The sequence below is a fragment of the Gadus macrocephalus genome, chromosome 20 (assembly GCF_031168955.1).
Source record: "Gadus macrocephalus chromosome 20, ASM3116895v1".
In the NCBI taxonomy this organism is placed as follows: Eukaryota; Metazoa; Chordata; class Actinopteri; order Gadiformes; family Gadidae; genus Gadus; species Gadus macrocephalus.
The window spans coordinates 14,415,714-14,436,065 of NC_082401.1; the positions used below are offsets into that span (position 1 = coordinate 14,415,714).

Consider the following 20,352-nt stretch of genomic DNA (forward strand, 5'->3'; position numbering starts at 1 on the left):
ACCTTTATTTATTTATTTGTTTAATCACGACGCACATAGGATTGGACTTGCTCCAATACAACTGGGAATATCGCTTCGGAAAGTCAGCTTTACTTACGTTGTTTTAACTATGCCTTTGTCTCATACTTGTTTTAAATGTGCTGTTGTCTCGGTTTGGTTCTCCCTCTTGGAAAGAATGTGCATCATAATATTTATATTATATGAGGGAAGCAGTGATGGTGGTCGGGGGAAATGGGTCAAGAGATGAACTTCACTAAGATAAGTAGCGATCTTAGCAGGTCAAGACGCTTGACCTTGTTCGAGCTCATTTACAGCACGTCCCCGGAGACAAATTACCTTGACTCCACTACGGAGACGCTTTCCGACTCATTTGTCCTGAGTGGAAGAGCAGCCGCCGACCACGATGTGAACCCGCATTCCCCCTCTGTGTCTTCTTCCAGGGAGATCGACTTTGTGAAGAAGGAGGAAGAGATGAAGAAGGCTCTGGAGGAGAAGGACGCGTGGTACAGAGAGCAGATGGAGAGCCTTCAGGAGAGGGTACGCTAAAGAACCTAAACGAATCAAATCACGTTCCACTGCCGAAACACTTTCGTTGTTCAGCATTCATCTAGACTCTGCATTGCCTCCCCCCTTACCCACCCCTATTACACACTTATTTTATGTTGTACGTCAACGCACTTAAATTAGTAGTCAGCATTGTCTAGCATCGTATCCTAGCCGTCTGTTGTGTACGGGGAATGGGTTAACCTAGCGATTGTTAATGCTTGGCACTGGCTTCTATGAACATCCTTACAGCACCGACGGCGATATGTTGTCGTTTCTTCTTCCTTCTTCTGACAAATGTACTTCTTGTCAGTCACTTTGGATGAAAGCGTCTGCTAAATGGCCCTAAATGTAAATAAGAATGACGATCCTAAAACGAGCGTTGAGGGGTTTCGGTTCTGCTCGGTTCCACAGCTCGCGGCGCTGGAGGCCAAAGGGATGCCGGCAGACCCTGCGGAGGCCCGGCTGAGCGCGGAGCTGGCAGGAGAGCCAAGCCGAGGTACCGCCACCAGCTCGCAATCTGTCCACTCTCTAGGTAGCTGGCCGCGCCTTCAGAGGTTTTGGCCCCTGAGCGTTGTTTGTATTCCCTTTGCACACCGTCGTCCACACACACCCTTCATCATCCTCGTCGTCGTGACGAAGTCGAATCCGTGCAGCAGTGCACACATTGCCGTGCTTTGAGTGGCCACTGGTTGGAAAAGCGCTGTATCAATGCAGTCCTTTTACCATTTAGACCTTCACCCCCAGACTGGGGGTTCAACTGTCCCACCCCCATGACAAGAAGGTCCCCGCTCACCCTCTGTGTGTGTGTGTGTGTGTGTGTGTGTGTGTGTGTGTGTGTGTGTGTGTGTGTGTGTGTGTGTGTGTGTCTCCTGACAGAGACGGACTGGGCCGAGGTGGTCCCGGAGACGGAGCTGCTGGACACCAGCGCGCAGCGCGCCCGCGGCCTACTGGCCCAGAAGGCCAAGCGGCAGCCGCCGACGCGCTGCAGGCTGAAGGAGAGCCTGCCCGCGACGTCGCTACGCTCGCCGGTCAGTCCGCCCACCGCTTTCACCACCACCTTCTTCTTCTTGTTCTTCCTCTTCTTCTTCTCCACCTTCTTCTTCTTCTCCTCCACCTCCGGCTTCTTCTCCACCTTCTTCTTCTTCTCCACCTTCTTCACCTTCTTCTCCACCTTCTTCTCCTTCTTCACCTTCTTCTTCTTCTCCTCCACCTTCTTCTCCACCTTCTTCTTCACCTTCTTCTCCACCTTCTTCTTCTTCTTCACATTCTTCTTCTTGACCTTCTTCTTCTTCTCCACCTTCTTCTCATCCTCCTTCTTCTTCTTCTTCTTCAAATCGTGTCACATTTTCTCTGGAGTTTTCCTGGATTGCTCCCCGGCTTTCCGTTCCACACATGGAGCCCCGGTCCCAGCCTCAGCAGCTGGGTTTTTTCCACTCGGCAGAGCCTCCTCCTCTCAATGAGGGTTACATTAACAACCGCCTGGAACTGTTTGTACCGCGTCTCTGAGATGACATCGCGTTTTCCTACAGGACAGCGAGGAAGATGAGGAGCAGGAGGAGGAGGAGGAGAGGGGGGAGGAGGAGGAGGAGGAGGAGGAGGAGCCCCCAAGGAGGAGGCGGTCCATACAGGAGAGCCTGTCGCTGCCCGTGCCCGTGGGTCAGCCCGGCAACGGGCAGAGGGAGGAGTCGGCGGAGCGGGGCAAGGCGGAGCTCTCCAGTAGCCCCTCCCACAGGGACAGCATGGAGAGCGGAGGCAGTCCATCTCTGTCGCCCCCCTCGCCGCACTCCCCCTCTGGGTTCCCGCGCAACGAGAAGAAGCCGGAGTCCAAAGGCAAGGGCAAGGAGGTCAAAGGTGAGAGGAGGCCCGCAGGTCGGGGCCAGAGGTTGTCCCCCCACTTCACTTTGTTGTTTAGGGACGGGATTCGGCAGGAACCTCACGATACGTTATAAAAACCAATACCATTTGTCGACCGCTCTAAATATTGTGATATGATAAAGCGATTTCTTATTTATCTTTTGTGTCGTTTACCATTGGGGCTCGGTTTCGTCTATTTGTGTTGATGCACTGAACAGAGGGAAGTCAATGCAAATTGACTTTAGGTAAATACACTTTAACGCCCTCTATAGGATGATACCGGTTTTGTGTTTCCACTAAGGCAACGTGTTTCCACTAAGGCAACGAAAAAAAATAAAATGAACTCAATAGTATTGAGTGGAGTGAATCATCAACTATCCTCGGCTAATCAGTGATTGTTTTATTTTGTGTGTACCAGAAGATTTGAACGAGAGCTCTGCAGCAGCCAAGCCAAAGAGACGGTTTCCTGACTTTGGGTGAGATCCCGAGTTTGGTTCTTTGTCACTGTTGCTCCAAATTTATACGAATGCCTATAGTTTTTTTCCTTCCCTAATGTCAATGCTAATGCTACCACAGGGGCTTGCGGAAGTCTGGGGGGAAGGGGAAGAAACACGACAAGGAGGCTATGAGAGCGTCTATGGGGAGCAGGTAAGCCTTCGCATCTTCATGACCAGGACTCAAAGTCACAATGATCATTAACTCAAATGTACTCATCATGCATTATTGGATTAAATTTAAATATTTGATATACAAACGGTTCTCCTTATCGCCTGCATGTGTAAGCTCATGACTTTCCTGGCGCCCAAATATAATTAGAGTTTCATTTTTAAATTTTGATCTTTCCCTGTGACTAACCAACTCTGACCTCTGACCTCTGACCTGCGTCTCCTGCCCTCCTCCCAGGGGTTCGGCGGACCTCCTGGAGCAGTCCGGGGGGACCATCTCCCCGGCCGAGTCCATGTCGTCCATCCCCACCTGCATGCCCTTCAACTGGTTCGGGGACAAGGAGCGGGACAAGGAGCCGTCGTCGTCCAGCAGCAGCCTGCCCTACACCGCCACCGAGACCAGCAGCGAGCAGAGCCAGGAGCGGCAGAGCCAGGAGCGCCGGAACAAGGTACGCTCCGCGGGCCGGGGCCGGACTGGGGCCTGAAACAGGCCAGAACCGGGGGCTTAACCGGGGCCTGAACCAGGCCAGAACCGGGGCCTGAACCTGGGCCAGAACCGGGGGCTTAACCGGGCCAGAACCAGGCCAGAACCGGGGGCTTAACCGGGCCTGAACCTGGGCCAGAACCGGGGGCTTAACCGGGCCAGAACCAGGCCAGAACCGGGGGCTTAACCGGGCCAGAACCGGGGCCTGAATCAGGCTAGAACCGGGGCCTGAACCAGGCCAGAACCGGGGCCTTGAACCGGGGCCAGGATCTGGCCTTGTACCGGGCCATGAACCAGCAGAACACGCTACTACTGCGTGTTGTAACGGGGGGGTTAGCTTGTTGACGTGCGTGTGGCTCTGTTGAAACGGGATGACGTTGACGAACGTCTGAGAGAACAATCACACAATTCTGGTTGTTCATTTCATGGATTCAATTCATGGGGTCGTTAACCCAGAGTCTCAGTTGATTGATTATAAAGTGAAATAAACACGTTGGATTAATTTGCCGACAGACACGTCGAAGCGGCCTAGCCAAATAAGGTTTGTGTGTATTAAACTGACGGTAGATTACATTATTCCAATCAACTGTTAGTGCTTCGCGGTTTGGCAACTAAACACTTGAAGCAAATGAAGTTACGGCAGATGAAAGGTTCAACGGGCATTGGCTCTGGCCCTGGCCAGAGGTTCCCCAGTGATGGAGTCCTTATGCAGCCGTCTGAAAACAGCCGGTTCCAGAGAGCAGGTTGACCCCGTTGTGGTGTTCTGCGTCTCGCTGGACTATTCTTAGCCACCCTGCCGTATCTCTCAACGTGAGCCATGTGTGAGAGAGACAGTGTTTACCCTGCCCTTAATTACAGAATATCCCCCCCCCCAGCGCCTCAAAAAGGAAGAAAGAAAAACAGTCAGAATGGTGGCTCATTAACCAAGCCCAGACGTCTCCCCATTCTGAGCAACTGTTTCTTTAAAATGAATCAACTTCCAATCAACTTTGACCAAAATAGTCGTGTCCTTCTGTAATTCATTATAGCAGGAAAGGGCGGGGGAGAGAGAGAGCGAGTGGGAACGGATTCAGCTGCGTCTTAATGAGTCTGCGAGTGGTGACGCAGCACCTGGAACCTGGCCGGCGTTCCGTCGGAAGGCCGGCTCTCGGTTAAGGCAGACGAGGTCGACTGCAAAGTTAGACGAGGTCAACTGTAAAGTTATCTTAAAGGCGACGGTTCAGACCGCTTTTCATTCCATCCCTGGTCCGCATCGTTACGGCAGCTCAGTGTTAAATATCACCAGTGTGACAGATTTATGATCCCGGGGGGAAAAATGTCTCTCTGAACTCTCTCCTTTTTTTTTCGTTTTTAAAAACAGACAAATCTCTCTTGGTCGTCTTTATTCAGTCGATCGTTAGACTTGGTACAGTATATCGTTATTTCTCTTCACGTTAAAACTCAAATGATTTGATCTAGATGACTAACCAGTAGTGTGGTGATTTGTAACCTCCTGTGTGTGTCTTCCATTAGCTGCAGGTATGTGGTAATGTGACTGTGACTCAATATCAACTCATTTGTGGATTAAGCGCCTTGGAAACTGATGGCCCATGGCAGTCTCAGTGGGAGTCAGATTAAGAAATTGGCCTTGTCTGGAGTGCCTGGATTAGGACTAATCTGTGATTGAGACAACATTTATAGGACATAGATTAAAGTTGAACTCCGACAGTGCATTGTTGATGCACTGTCGAGTTGTACTCTCCACAAGGAAGCGCTCAAAATGTGTAAATAAATTAAAACTACTTCGCAGTTGTTTCTTGAGGACATTACCACATACCTAGTGTTTAGCTTGTCTGCTTCCCTCTGATAGAAGTAGAGTTGGGGTCTCAAGACTTTGAAGTGGTTGCTATTGTTCTAGCATTGCTGTGTGTTTGGGTGTTTGCTCTCGTCCCACGTGGCCGAGCGTGCACGAGCCGATGATGACCCTCTCTCTGTCGGACTGCGGGCGCCAGCGCCTAGCGTTGTAGCCTAGCGACATGTAGCACTTAGCGTAGCATGGTAGCAATGGATTAGCTGCGGTCAACTGACGCTTCTCCCGCCCTGAATCACCAACCCTAACGTCACCCCAATGGCGGTCACGCTAAACCCGTTTGAATCCTTCACCCTCATTCCCACCCAAATGTACTTTACCCAGCATGCACCACTGTTCCTTCCCCCCCTCCTAATCCCCACCCCACTCGTTGTTGTTGTAGTAGTAGTAGTAGTAGTAGTAGTAGTTGTTGTTGTTGTTATTGATGTGGGCTGGCCCTGATGATGATGTGGCTGTGTGGTTAACGCGCTGTTGATTGTCTCCACCTGTTCCAGAGTGTGTCAGTCGTAGACGACTGTAGCCCGGGCAGCCCTAGCTCTGAGCTCTCGGGGCTAGTGGCTGAGCCCAATCTGTCCGGCCGCTCACACACCCTAATCTTCTCGTCCACCGAGGTGAGTGTTTGTCCCGGCCCCGGCCCTCCCCCCGGGCTCCCGTCTCCGGGGGGGGGGGGGGGGGGGGGGGGGGTAGTGTGCACGGCCCGCCCCCCCCCTGGGGTTCCCGCCTTCCGCACGGGTTATAAATAAACGCCTGACTTAAGCTGGAAGGCTGCATGTGCGTGAAGGAGGGGTGTGATTGTGTGTTTAGTTGCGTTGTGCTGCTCTCATTGTTATGGCCTAGCTCTGTTTTCCTTGTGAGTCAGCTGTTACTGTACCTCAGTGTCCTGTAAACCCCTCTAGTCTTTGGGAATCGTGCCGTCACCACCACCTGGCTTGCTCACTAGCTCTGTTAGACCGGTGAAGGGTTTTGAACTGTCTCAGTTTTTTTCTTGGCAAGCCGTGCCTATTTTTGTATTTTGTGTTACGCAACACCTACTGTAAATACGCAGTACAGTCTGTGCTAGTTAATTGTAACAATCTGCTGTTTTTAGACTTCAGATGTTTTTAATTAGGATAACGTGTATAAGTGTGTTTTCCAACCCTGACGAGTAAAATGCACATTATTGTTACTGCTTCATTCCCTGTGAGGTTCACATGCATGTAGAACGCCATCTCTCTCGGCGGCCTGGGGCACATGCATGTTTTATTTCTTATGCTTTGTAGGTAATTGCACGCAGATGTTACCTCATTCAGCGGTCAGCTAACGGATATCATTGCTTCGCCGTGTTTTGATATCCATACAGCTGGCCTTGTTTTGTGTTTTCATAACTATAATGGTTCACACTTCATACCTGAGCACATGTTGTTGCCAACAAGTTTGACATTGTTGACTAAGCCTCCAAAATGTCACCATCCCGCGCATTTTGGACTCTAATTTATCACGTTGACTCTCAGCTTTTGTTATTTTTATTGAACAGTTTTCAATTTCAATGATTTTGTGTTATTTTAGACACTGGACGACGAACCGGTGTCAACAGGGAAGGAGTATCAATGGCAGAACCGCCCTGTTCCTGAATGGACCAATCAGCAAGTCTGTCACTGGCTGATGGGCATGAACATGGACCAATACACTCCCGAGTTCACAGCCAAGGCCGTGGACGGCCAGCAGCTAATGCAGATGGACAGCGACAAGTTGAAGGTGGGAAAAGTGTTTCCTAAGGAAGGGGAAGGGATTGACGCCTTCAATAATTAAAGTAAATTGATTATCTGAGAAAATAAGCATTATAGTTATGAGTTGGTTGTATCTTACAAGCTAATTAAAAAATAAAGTCCAAAAAAAAAAAAAATCGACCAATTATCGTTTCAATGTTTCAGTGTTTTACTGCCACCCTGTGGCCAAACATAAAACATTAATTTAGGGCATTTAGCTGACTCTTTTATCCAAAGCGGCTTACTATAATTACATTGTAAGTTGTGTTTAGTGTAAGTTCCGCTTACCTCTCTCAAAACGTCAAGAGGCCCCGCCCATCCTCCTAAGTCACACGTCGGTAACCATGGCGTTATGTCTCTACCACCACCCCCACCCCCGCCTCCCTCCCCACCCACACAGGTGCTGGGCGTGAGCAGCCAGAGCGACCGGGCGACCATCAAGAAGAAGGTGAAGGACATGCGCAAGGCCCAGGAGAAGCTGGAGAAGCAGAGGGAGAAGCGGGAGAAGGAGGCGCGACGCAGCGGAAAACTACCGGCCAGTACGGACTCTGTGTGCTGAGGTACGCTGGCGGTGCGTCCCCCCCCCCCTCTCCAAGGCCCTGGTTCAGACCGTTCGGCCCTTGCAGGGCAGAACGTTCACTACAAAGACCCCCCCCCCCCCCCGCCCCTCACATACTGTATATCTGCCATCTCCCCTCCCTCTTCTAATGTAACACGACCATGCCACTAATGACCACGGGCAAACACGTCCGCTCTTGAATTGCACCCTAGTATTTTATTTTCCAAGTGCCAGTCATGATTTTATCTCTGTGCTGCGGTCTTGGTCCTTATTTCGCTGTTTTGGCGTTTTAATGCGTGTCCTCTAATGCAACCCCCCTTTCTCGCGGACCCTCTCGAATCAAACCATTTCAACTGTGAGACAATAAACACATTGTTAATTTGTGACCGAAAGTAAGCCCCTATGTTATTTGACCACTAAATATCGAGATGATATCGTTCTGATTCAAAGTCACGTTGTGCTTTTGCCGATAATCGGCAGGTTTCACCACGAAATGTAATCTTTATTTATAGGTTGGGTATGGGATTTGCGAAACGCCAGCAGATTTTGAAAATACACAACTCAAATGGTCCCACCCCATCTCCTTCAACGGTGACTCGGACTGCAACCGTTCCAAGTACATGGACGCGCAATCATGCACGAGCGAACACAGATGCGCGAGAGCGAGCCATTAGCTAGCTCCAGTAGCTACCGCAGGATAACAACAAACAGAAGCTTGCTCTGGGTCACGAGCTTTGAGTACGTGTCCGAAGGGGTCGAGCGGGGGAGGGGGAGTGCAGTACGACCGTTTGATTGACGTACTTACTACTTACTGTCCAATGACACTCGGTGGGTCTGGAAATCATTGGCTGGAGTTTTTCGATCCCTGCCCGTTCCACAGATGATTGACTTGTTTAATTTTCATGCCAGTACTTCTAACTCAGTGGCTGTAAGTGGGTTATGATAAGGATTTCAAGTTATTTTGCAAAAAAGGCCAAAAAAAGAGAATTCCATACCCAACCTTTAAAACAAAAACACTTTCGCTGGTCCCCTACAGCAAGGTGCTGTACAGGTGATCTCAAAGCACTATAAAAAAGGTCTTTGACGCTTCAAAGGTTGACAATGTTTTATGAGTATAAAAAAGTTGTATACATCTGCCTATTAACTGCATTTACTTCTTATTTTAAAACAATGAAAATCAAGACCACCGTAACATTTTATACTATACACATTTTTTTCTACTAAGTAGAATAGCGACATCTTATTTGCTGAATAAGATACGCAAAGGCGACTTGTTTTGAATCCGGGGCAGAGCTGCTGTTTCTACTGCTATTCCAATCGTGCCTGAGTGGGCGGAGCCCTGATCTGTCGTCCAATCAGAACAGGGCCCTGTTACTGTAATGATTCCAGTGATGTTACAGTCATTCTAAATCTCGTCTGTCTTGGCTCACCCAACGGGTGCCTACTAAACACAACTCTGGTTTGAATATGGTTCCACGTGACTATGAATGTTGTGAGTGTGCGGGTGGTGTGTGTCTGTGTGCGTTCCCGGGCCCACTGAAATACTTTACCATGGTGTTGCCATTCAAGCTGTTGTTAACTGTTTTGTATATTTTATAGAGTCAAAAGATAAAATGTTGCACTGCGAGAATGTTGTCCACTTCCCCCGTGAAGCCTTGGTACATACTGTAAAGCGGCATCAATAAACTCATTTTCACCTCATGTGCTGTGGATGTTTCTTACTGTACTGGACTCTTAGCTGCATAAGAATATTCATTCCATGATATTTTCTTTTGATTGACCACATACTTAGAGTTTGAATGACGTTTACAACGTCTGTATGAAGATGTCCAACAGTAGTCTCATCCAAAGATACAACTTTTATTGTGCGGTCCTTCAAATAAATCTCACAAAATATCTGCAGTGTCAACATCACTGCGTTTGGCTAGAACACACACACACACACACACACACACACACACACACACACACACACACACACACACACACACACACACACACACACACACACACACACACACACACACACACACACACACACACACACACACACACACACCTTTCTTAAGTTAACCGAGTTGCCCAGCTTTGAATACTTAAATTCTGATTGTTTCTGAATGACAGGTCGCTGCTATGTACACTCTTACCAACTGTGGATTCAAACAGATTTTTTTTTATTAGGGGAGGTACTAAAATCCTTTTTATAGAAAGGAATACAATCCTTCTGTGGTTGCTATATTTTATGTCAAATTATTGATTGATTTAGTTAGTAGTTGTGTTATAAGGGGTCCTGCATTATCCAGCCGGGTTTATTTTGCGATAATGACTGGCGTGCTGTACATTATCTCTTAAATAAAACATTAATTCATCCAATACATATTTGAAGTGTCTCCACTTTTTAGATATAAACATTTTTTAAACTGATCTAACAATTGCAAAACATATTTGATAAGCATCTATAGTAACCAATATGTCGTTGTACAACTTAGGAGTGATAATATATTTAAATTACATGTTGATAGTGCGTACTACATCTTTAATATAATGACATAAAGAGGTAGTAAAGCACTGCATCGAGTCTTAAGTCCAAGTGATTTGGTGACAATAAGAGTTTAACCCGTTATACAGAATACTTTGAACTCAAGTAACTCACATAATACGGAAAAAGACAATACTTTAAACATGAAGAACAAACTTAAGACTGCTTAATAAGGTCAGAAAAAGCCCACTGTAACCCCAAAACGTCATCCAAACAAAGTAAAGTTGTAAAACTTACTTTGTTTCTGTAACAGTGTTTCTACAAGACAGGAAAGAGTACAAGCCTTTCCTTTCAACTACAATAAAAGCCATTGGATTGTAACAAGCCACATATTTTAGTTTATATAAACTAATTGAACTGACATCGGAGTGACGCTTTGGCGTTTCCTGTATTCCGTGAGTAGCCATTACAAGACGAAAATCAGACTTTTCCTGTTTTCAATCACCAGCGGAAGGGTCCACCTAGATGTACGCTGGATAGATCAGCAACATGGGCTACAGTCCACCGGGTAGGCTGGTCGACTGATCTATCCAGCACGCATCGAGGCGGACACGCCCACTTATGACGTCACTAAGGCACAGGGACAGGCCGACGGCTTGTAATTAGCTCATCACACCCACACCTGGTGGCACGATATCCCCAAGTGTAAAGCAGATAGATCTGTGATGACACGGCCCTTCCCAGACACAGCACAGCGACCACTGACCAGAGCTAGAGATCGACCCTTTCCCAGTTCTCCAGAACCTCGGAGCAGGCGTCACTCTGAACCCCCGGAGCAGGCGTCTGACCCCCCCCCCCCCCCCCCCCCCAAGGCCCTACGAGCGACCCTAGGAGCTGCGGTAGGTGGTCATGTCTTTGGGCTCCTTGCTGGGTACGCACCAGTCGTCCGCCTCGTGGAAGGTCTTGTAGTGTTTCCATACCGACTTGTTGTACACCGGCAGCCTCTCGATGGACTCTGTGGAGAGAGCCTGAGGACACATGCAGGGGGGGGGGGGGGGGGGCACAGGACATTAGGAACGAGGCGTCCAGATGCAGTTAGTTTAAAACAAAATATATTTAATATAATGTATAGTGAAGGGGGGAAAAAGTGAGTGAGAAATTCTTTGATACTATTCTAAGGTTAGGTCAAAAAAGTAAATATCGATAGTTAATATCAATATGATCTTAAATCTGCATCAACTTAATCCTGCATTGATTTAAAAAAAATGTCTGACCTGTACAATCTGAAGCACAACATATAAACCACACTCATTTACAAGTCAAAACTAATCTGATCGTTTCGCAATGTTTACATATTTAAATATCTACCAGTTGAGTTAAGACAGGGAATCCAACCCCTAACCCTGCCAGCTCCAACACTTGAGCTGCCCCAGTGATGTCACCCGAGTGTTGGGTTTGGGTCCCCGTGACCGTGAGCTCACCCGGATGTAGATGATGGCGTCGGTGCCGTAGCCCTCCAGGGAGTAGAGCTTCAGGTCCCCCTGGAAGTAGCGGGCGTAGAGCCGCGAGATGGGCAGGCCGTAGCCGTACCCCGCCTGGGGCGACACAGCGGAGCTCAGACCTCAGACTCACCCACCCACTCATGGTTTTAATCACTAAGCACACCGCCGTACTGTTGGCAGGCTCAACGGGAGCCTGTATGTTAGAGTCACCAATGAATGAAATGTATTGCGACAGTTTTCAAGTCTGCACAGATTGAGGTCCACGTTGACAAATACTTTGATGAATTGGGAAGCGCGAGCCCAAAGACCCAGATTCTGGGATTTTTATTTTGACCGCCTTGTTTTGACCGCTGATTGGTTAAGCTCAAATTAAATGGTTGAGGCCTGTTGTCTGGCTGTTTCTGAGAGTTATCCGGGAGGGTTTACTGACCGTCTATCAGGGAGGGTTCACTGACTGTCTATCAGAGAGGGTTTACTGACTATCAGGGAGGATTACTGACTGTCTATCAGAGAGGGTTTACTGACCGTCTATCAGAGAGGGTTTACTGACTGTCTATCAGAGAGGGTTTACTGACCGTCTATCAGAGAGGGATTACTGACTGTCTATCAGAGAGGGTTTACTGACCGTCTATCAGAGAGGGATTACTGACTGTCTATCAGAGAGGGTTTACTGACTGTCTATCAGAGAGGGTTTACTGACCGTCTATCAGAGAGGGTTTACTGACCGTCTATCAGAGAGGGTTTACTGACTGTCTATCAGAGAGGGTTTACTGACCGTCTATCAGGGATGGTTTACTGACCGTCTATCAGGGAGGGTTTACTGACCGTCTATCAGGGAGCGTTTACTGACTGTATCAGGGAGGGTTTACTGACTGTATCAGGGAGGGGTGGGGATGTTGTCATGGGGTTCCTGTGTTTATCAGGGAGGGGGGGGGGTGTCATGTTGTTTCTGCCTGTTTATCCTGGAGTGGAGGGGATGTTGTCATGGTGTTTCAGCCTGTCTATCGGGGGGGGGGGACTCACCAGGGGGGCGGCCCGTGCCTCCATGCTGGTGGGCCGGGGGGCAGTGGAGTAGGTGTAGGTGAACAGACGCTCGATCTTCCTCAGTGGCACGCCGCCGCCGCGGTCGCTCACCTGGGGAACAACACACAGCAGAACACTGCTTTACTGTCGCAGCACTACATTGTATAATACTGCATAAAACAGAATATCAGGCTGCTTTACTGTTACATCATCTGAATGAGTACTGCGTACACACCATGACTTGACTTTATTAACACACACTCATGTTCCAAGATTGTATTGCTGTTGTTTTTTCAGTTTTTTCTGGTGTACCTTTTAACATTCAAATGTCCGTAAACAACATTTAAGGTCACGAGGGCACACAAACTGAGTGAAGTAACGTTACAACGTGTCAGAGATTGAAGAAATCTCTGGGTAAATAACAGATAGTACATTGTCATAAAGTTCTGAATGAAGCTCATTAGATTGCAGATTAGTTTGCAGCCATCTTTTGTTTATCCCGACACATCAAAGCTCATTCAGGACTGCCTGAATATCTTCCGAGGTGCCGTTTAAAACCCCACAGAGACAGCAGCCTTACCTTCACGGTGAGATCTTCCGATCCGAGTGCGATCTGTGCGCGGATGGGAGGGTAATCTGTAGAATCCCCGTACATCTCCATGGTGGCCCTCATGGCGTTCTGCAACAATAAAAGCGCACCCTTTCAAAATACGATTCAAGGGGTGCAATGCACTGACTGATACAGCACACTTTATGGGATTATAAAAGATTTATAAAGTCCAAAGATTTTACCTTGAAAAGTTCAAACACCATATGGTACAGGTGAGAGGGGACATAGACCACGGTAGGGCTTCCATCTTCTTTCACTGTTTGGGAACGAAAGATCATTGATGAAGGAGAAACAGAAGGATGAAGGAGAGCAGATATGAGACCATCGGTCCATGGACGAATGAATGAATGAATGAATGAATGAATGAATACCATGGAACTCTTCCATCTGCAGCTCTGGTGAGTTCATGTAGTATCGGTCACACAGGCCTCTGGCGTTTTCATAGGCGTCTGAAGAGAAGAGGAGACCAAAGAGAAAACGGGAACACAATATCAGAGTCTTAATGCCTAAGATTTAGACATTGTATCTTCAGATGTAACCATTCAATTCTCCAAACCTCGTCTTTAGAATTCCTAAATCTACTCCTCTCTAGTTGTTTTTTTAACTTGTTCAGCAGCAATTTCATTTATAATAGTTATTTCAAAAGTTCAAGATTCAAGATGGTTTTATCGCTGGAAATGAAATTCTTTAGTCTTGGGCTCCTCCAACAGTGCAATATAAGAGAAAGTAAAAGTATAAGAGAAACACAAGTAGTAAAGCTGAGACTTAAATAATACAAATAAATAAATAAATGCCTCTTTTGGTTCCTCTATAAATGTACATAGCCGTTTAAAGGTTTACTGTATCCCCATGTATATAATATGTTAACATGTAGATACATGGACCTCCTGTCAGATGAAGGACTCTCACCCATGACCACGTCTTTCACGCGACAATTTGGGTCGATGCTGCCGATCTGTTTGGGGTGCGCTGGGTTCACCTTCACCTTGCCGGCGAACAGCAGAGCTGCAGGGAAACAGAACGACACGTTGAGGCTGAACGTCTTGGTGTTCAGAAAGGTAACCTATGAAGTGGGCGACTATAAACGATGAGGCCTAATCCTAGGACTTCAGCAAATAACGACCACTAGTGTGAACATAGACCGAGCCGGTCACATTCTGTATCATTTGCTCCATCACTAGATTGACTTGTTCAGAGTTCACCTAGTCTCTGCATACCCCTCTTATGCAATTATTTTATGTTGTACGTCTTTGAACTTAAAAATAGTACTTGGCATTGTGTAGCATCTTTTCCTAGCTATCTTCGTTGTATACAGGGAATGTGTTAACCTAGTGATTGCTAGTGGTTGGCACTTGTTTCTATGAACATCCTTACTCTACTGACAGCGATATATGGTTTCTCTTTCTTCTGACAAATGTACTTATTGTAAATCGGTTTGAATTAAAGATAAATGTCCTGAATATAATTATGAATGTAATGAATTATCTGATCTATACCTTGTAAGACAAAATATGTGCAATAGGGAAGCAAGGCATCAAATAGACTCACAAATAGTGACCAATAGTGACTAGATAGAAATAGGGACTAATAGTGACTAGATATAAATAGGGACTAATGGTGAACAGATAGAAATAGTGACTAAGAGTGAATAGATAGAAATAGTGACTAAGAGTGAATAGATAGAAATAGTGACTAAGAGTGAATAGATAGAAATAGTGACTAAGAGTGAATAGATAGAAATAGTGACTAATAGAGAAAAGGTAGAAATAGTGACTTAGAGTGAACAGATAGAAATAGGGACTAATAGTGAATAGATAGAAATAGTGAGTAATAGTGACTAGATAGAAATAGTGACTAAGAGTGAACAGATAGAAATAGTGACTAAGAGTGAACAGATAGAAATAGTGACTAATAGTGAAAAGATAGAAATAGTGACTAAGAGTGAACAGATAGAAATACTGGGACTAATAGTGAATAGATAGAAATAGTGACTAATAGTGACTAGATAGAAATAGTGACTCAGAGTGAACAGATAGAAATAGTGACTAATAGTGAAAAGATAGAAATTGTGACTAAGAGTGAATAGATAGAAATAGTACCCCGACACCCATTTCAACAGGTGTTTCTGCCAGAGGCGAGGACTCTCCCAGCAGACGTGTCTACTCACTGTGCTGGTTCAGCAGCATCCTGATGGAGATCCTGCTCATGTAGAAGCGGTCCAGGAAGTACTGGACGTTCTGGCTGACGATGGGGTCCGTGCCGTACGCCTCCTTGTACTCCACCAGCCCCTGGGCCATGGTGGGCACCACGTCGTTGTGCCTCTTCAGGATCTTGATGACGGCGTCCGTGAAGCTGAACACGGGAGGATGGGTTTAAGTGGGGAGCGTGAACTTGAGTTTGGAGTTCAAATCTTAACCTGAATATATAATGAGATCATTCTCAGTAGACTTACTCATATGTGGTTTTTTCCTCTTCGGCATTTTTGTCTTTAAACTCGATGATATCTTGAAGACTTCGCAAATACCTTAAAAGCCAGAAACATGCATCTTAGCAAATACCTTGAAAGACACAAAACATATATTTAAAAATAACTAAGAAGACAGAAACATACATCTTATCAAATACCTTGAAAGACAGAAACACAACAAGCAGAAGATCAGATGATTTGAGAAACATGATGTTTCTGTCGACCTACCAGCTCTGGACCAGGCGCACTGACGGAGTCCCCAGCAGGTTGTCTGGCAGCAGGTTGATCTCCTTCATGATGTTGGCCAGCCTCACAGGAACTTCGTGTCGGAGGAAGGCGAACGACGTTCTCTCGCAAGCATTTTCTGAGCCTGAAAACAATTTAGGCTAAGTATGCTCAGCATTGAAAAGCTATGTGTGTGAGTGAGTGTATGAGTGAATGAGTGAGTGACAGAGCGTGTGCTGGGGTCTTACCAAAATCCAAGAACTGTTTCATTGAAAGCGGTGACGGGGAGAACTTAGAATAGTAATCGATGTGCTTCCCAATGGAAACACTACTTCTTAAAACCCCGAGAATCCTCATTTTGAAGATCACGCCCCGACGTCTGGCTGGTTATTAAAGGTTAAATGTTCGGCAGCTGAGATGAATGAACACATGCATTAATGTTGTTAACATATGTGAGCTTGATGTCAAAATGGCCAATGGTTAATGCTCTGCAATCATGGTCTGCAACGCACGCTTAGTGATTGAACCACCGTTCTGTCATCACATGCAATATAAAAACAATTCAGCCATTAGGATTAGGATTCTGAAAAACACCGAAACAAACGACACTTTAAAAGGTCATCCTTATCGCAGTTGACTGTTGAGTTGACACACGATCCCAGTTCCTCAACACACACCAACGACTGTGCACAGTTCAGAGATCATCTGGGCTGAGAAGAGAAAAGATAATCATCACAGCACATCTTCTTCCTCTGTTCATTTTTCTGGGAAGAATAACACCGTAAGGCGCATTACTGCCACCTACTGTCAGCCAACATGATACACGGTTTCTCAGGGTGAATAAAGAAAAAGGTAAACAAACACATACAAAGAAAAAAGATAATATAATTGTTAGATACCCCAACTTGTTTTTTTGGACTTGCTCTGGTAGTTTTGTCACAGGAGAGATTTTGGGGGGAATGTGACAACTTTTTAAGGTATTGGTGCTCCAAACGACTTCAATATAGTTTCTGTGTTGTACATCCTTCAGTTTAATTAACAATTTTTGACTATTTCGGATTCACTTTATCCGATCGCACAGTCAAAGGCCTTCTCGTCCAGCAGTAAGGCTCTGTAGTGTTTATTGCCTTGCCTATTATTATCTTTAGCTATATTTCGTGCGTAGATATGTCCATATTTGGGTGATTCCTTGCTCCCCGGACATGCGCAACGCACACCCGCTGGTGGCGGCTTGCTTCTCTCTCCTGCATTATCTTTGACAAACCGGGGTCCTTTATTCCGTCACTTCCTTTAGCCGACCACCGACATGCCTGCTGGAGAACCTGTTATCGTTATGTGCTAACCACGTTTTGAAATGGATGTTTTTATTTGTATTTTACCAATAGTGTCGGTCGATTAAACAACACCGCGATTTCGGGTGCTTCTCCTCCACTTTATCTAGTCTGTTAGATCGGCCTAGCGAATACATTTAAACTTTAACCATTCACTAACGCACTTTGTGGCCCGCCAAAAAGCTAAGCGGGGACGACTAGGAAGTCCCCCCGTCGGTCCTCTTTGTCGGTCCATAGCAGCGCAGCCCGCCGAGGAGAATGAGTGGAGGTGGGTTCAGCTTCGGCCAGTCCGCTGCCGGGGGGTTCGGGTCTTTCGGAGCCCAGAAACCCGCGCAGACAGCGGCTCCCGCAACGGCGTTCGGCATGGCGACCTCCACGCCCGCCGCGGCTGGAGGAGGCTTTTCGTTCGCGACCGCCAGCCCCGCTCAGCCCGTCCAGTCAAACCCAGCCGGGGGCTTCAGCTTCGGCACCCCCGCGAAGAGCACTGCTGGCGGCGGCGGCGGCTTCTCGTTCGGGACCCCCACCCCCACCCCCGCGTTCAGCCTGACAGCTACCCCCCAGCCCGCAGCAACAGGGCTCACGATGGGTACCACCACAGCAGCCCCGGCTCAGGGTTTCTCACTCGGCGGAGGTCTCACAGCTCAGAGCACCATGGCAGCACCGGCCGGAGGGGGCTTCAGCTTTGGAGCAGCCGTCCAGCCGCAGATGCAGGCTCAAATGCAGCCACAGATGCAGGCTCAGATGCAAGCTCAGATGCAGCCTCAAATGCAGGCTCAGATGCAGCCTCAAATGCAAGCTCAGATGCAGCCTCAAATGCAAGCTCAGATGCAGTCTCAAATGCAGGCTCAGATGCAGCCTCAAATGCAGGCTCCGATGCAGGCGCAGGCCCCCGCAGCGGCTGCACCTGGAGGCCTGGGGTTGGGGGGATTCAGCTTCGGTTCGGCCAAGGTCCAGATGACCACCGCGTCGGCAACGCCCCCTGCTGCGGCCGGTGGGGGCTTCTCCTTCGGCAACGCTGCTGCGTCTACCCTCTCCATGGGAGTCCAGCCCACCCTAGCAGCGGCCCCAACAGTAGCAGCAGCGCCCATGCAGGGTGGAGGAGGGTTCAGCTTCGGGATCAAGCCATCATCTACACCCGCCCCCGCCTCCATCGCCCCCGCCACCCAAGCGGCTCCCACCCTAAGCTCCTCCCTCTTCTCCATGCCGATCCCCACGTCCACCCCCAACCCGGCAGCCACCGGCTTCTCCCTGGGGGGCGCCGTGGCGACGGCGGCGAGCGTGGCCCCGACCGCCACAACGGGGGGCCTGGGCGTCATGCTGAAGCCCCTTGGTGCGGCGACGGTGGCGCCCACGCCGGTCGCCACATCCGCCGCCGTCGCCGCCCCCATCACTGGCATCGCCACGGGCTTCTCGCTGGGGAGCATCAAGCCCACGTCCATCGCGAGCGGCGTGGCCTCGCTGGCCACCGCCACGGCCGTCGCGGCGGCGGCCATGCCGCCGGCCATGTCGTACGCCCAGCTGGAGTCGCTGATCAACAAGTGGAGCTTGGAGCTGGAGGACCAGGAGAGGCACTTCCTGCAGCAGGCCACGCAGGTGAACGCCTGGGACCGCACGCTGGTGGAGAACGGCGAGAAGATCACGTCGCTGCACAAGGAGATGGAGAAGGTGAAGCTGGACCAGCGGCGGCTCAACCAGGAGCTGGACTTCATCCTGTCGCAGCAGAAGGAGCTGGAGGACCTGCTGTCGCCGCTGGAGGACTCGGTGCGGGAGCAGAGCGGCACCATCTACATGCAGAACGCCGACGAGGAGCGGGAGAAGACCTACAAGCTGGCGGAGAACGTGGACGCCCAGCTGAAGAGGATGTCCCAGGACCTGAAGGAGATCATCGAGCACCTCAACACGTCCAGCGGCCCGTCGGACACCAGCGACCCGGTACGTAGCCGCGCTCCCCTCTCCGTCCAGACTAGAGCGGTCCTGATGCCGATACCGGTATCGGAATCCATCCGATGACGGTATCGGAGGAATTTCTCGCGATACCCAGTGCTGTATTTTAGGCAGTATCGGAAAATCTGAATTTCTGAGGTATTTCCGATACTGCCTAAAATGCAGTATTGGGTATCGCGAGATTTCCTCCGTTACCGCTATCGGAGGAATTTCCGGTATCGGAAATTCGGCGAGTACGCAAGTTCAGGAATCTGATCGGGAATCGGGAAGGAAGAGATGGTATCGGAACACCTCTAGCCCCAACTCCTCCTCTCCTTGCTCCGTGGCTCCTCTGAACTAACCTGTTGTTGTAACCTCTTCTCCTCGTCTTTCCCCGACCGCAGCTCCAGCAGATCTGCAAGATCCTCAACGCCCATATGGACTCCCTCCAGTGGGTGGACCAGAACTCTGTGCTGCTTCAGCGGCGGGTCGAGGACGTCTCCAAGCTGTGTGACAACACGCGGAAGGAGCAGGAGAAGACCTTCCGCCTGACCTTCGACTGATCCAACATAACTAACCGGCGTCGGCGCGGGTTTGATTTTGGTTTTGTTTTTTCACTGAAGCATCATAATTGATTTCAAATGCTCTTATTAAACCCTACTTTCTGTTTCCCTGTTGTTTTGTTGAATGCTTATTTCAACGTCTTATAAAATATTTTCATTGTCCAGGTTTATATTTTTCACGCCAAATCCAATTATGGGATTTGTGGCTTCGATTTGTGTTCGCACCGAACCGACCCAAAGGCAATATATAATAGTTTCATTGACAGAATGTGTTTGATACATAACCAATAAATGTCCTTCAGCGAAAACATGTATTTTTCTTTAACCTGTAATATTGACTTTACTTGGAATGTGTTTATTGTAGACAAAAAGATGTATGAGGTTACTAACTATTTTGAGACTTGACATTTAATAAAAATACAAGAGTGCTTTTTATTCTTCTTACTATTCAAGAACAAGATTTCTACTCGCTGGTTAATGGAACATTGTTATTTTATAATGCTTCTCTTTGGGTAACTTGAACATTG

The 20,352-nt window shown here is 48.1% G+C and overlaps 3 protein-coding genes across 7 annotated transcripts in view; 2 read left to right on the plus strand and 1 right to left on the minus strand.

Moving 5' to 3' along the window:
• ppp1r9ala (protein phosphatase 1 regulatory subunit 9A-like A) overlaps positions 1-9,403 on the plus strand; it is a 28,310-nt gene extending 18,907 nt beyond the window's left edge. The window contains exons 11-21 of one of the 5 annotated variants that reach the window (XM_060040659.1): positions 441-537; positions 958-1,078; positions 1,423-1,574; positions 2,076-2,397; positions 2,819-2,876; positions 2,977-3,048; positions 3,304-3,514; positions 4,910-4,954; positions 5,893-6,009; positions 6,944-7,132; positions 7,544-9,403. In XM_060040659.1, coding sequence (XP_059896642.1) covers positions 441-537; positions 958-1,078; positions 1,423-1,574; positions 2,076-2,397; positions 2,819-2,876; positions 2,977-3,048; positions 3,304-3,514; positions 4,910-4,954; positions 5,893-6,009; positions 6,944-7,132; positions 7,544-7,702 — 1,543 coding nt within the window. In that variant the 3' untranslated portion in view covers positions 7,703-9,403. The remainder of the gene's footprint in view (positions 1-440; positions 538-957; positions 1,079-1,422; positions 1,575-2,075; positions 2,398-2,818; positions 2,877-2,976; positions 3,049-3,303; positions 3,515-4,909; positions 4,955-5,892; positions 6,010-6,943; positions 7,133-7,543) is intronic. The other 4 variants (XM_060040660.1, XM_060040661.1, XM_060040662.1 and 1 more) reach the window with 4 other exon arrangements.
• Positions 9,404-9,548: 145 nt separating this feature from the next.
• On the minus strand, positions 9,549-16,771 carry pdk1 (pyruvate dehydrogenase kinase, isozyme 1). The gene is made up of 11 exons (XM_060040683.1): positions 16,257-16,771; positions 16,012-16,153; positions 15,769-15,840; positions 15,484-15,668; positions 14,226-14,321; positions 13,688-13,765; positions 13,499-13,572; positions 13,287-13,385; positions 12,707-12,817; positions 11,663-11,776; positions 9,549-11,209 (listed from the first exon to the last, which is right to left on the minus strand). Exons 1-11 carry the CDS (start codon positions 16,363-16,365, stop codon positions 11,069-11,071), a joined length of 1,221 nt encoding a protein of 406 aa, XP_059896666.1. The 5' UTR covers positions 16,366-16,771; the 3' UTR covers positions 9,549-11,068.
• A 506-nt stretch (positions 16,772-17,277) lies between these two features.
• nup62l (nucleoporin 62 like) lies at positions 17,278-20,251 on the plus strand. Its single transcript, XM_060040668.1, has 2 exons — positions 17,278-19,271; positions 19,667-20,251. The coding sequence occupies exons 1-2, from the start codon at positions 17,598-17,600 to the stop codon at positions 19,823-19,825; spliced, it is 1,833 nt and encodes a 610-aa protein (XP_059896651.1). The 5' UTR covers positions 17,278-17,597; the 3' UTR covers positions 19,826-20,251.
• The last annotated feature ends 101 nt before the right edge of the window (positions 20,252-20,352 follow it).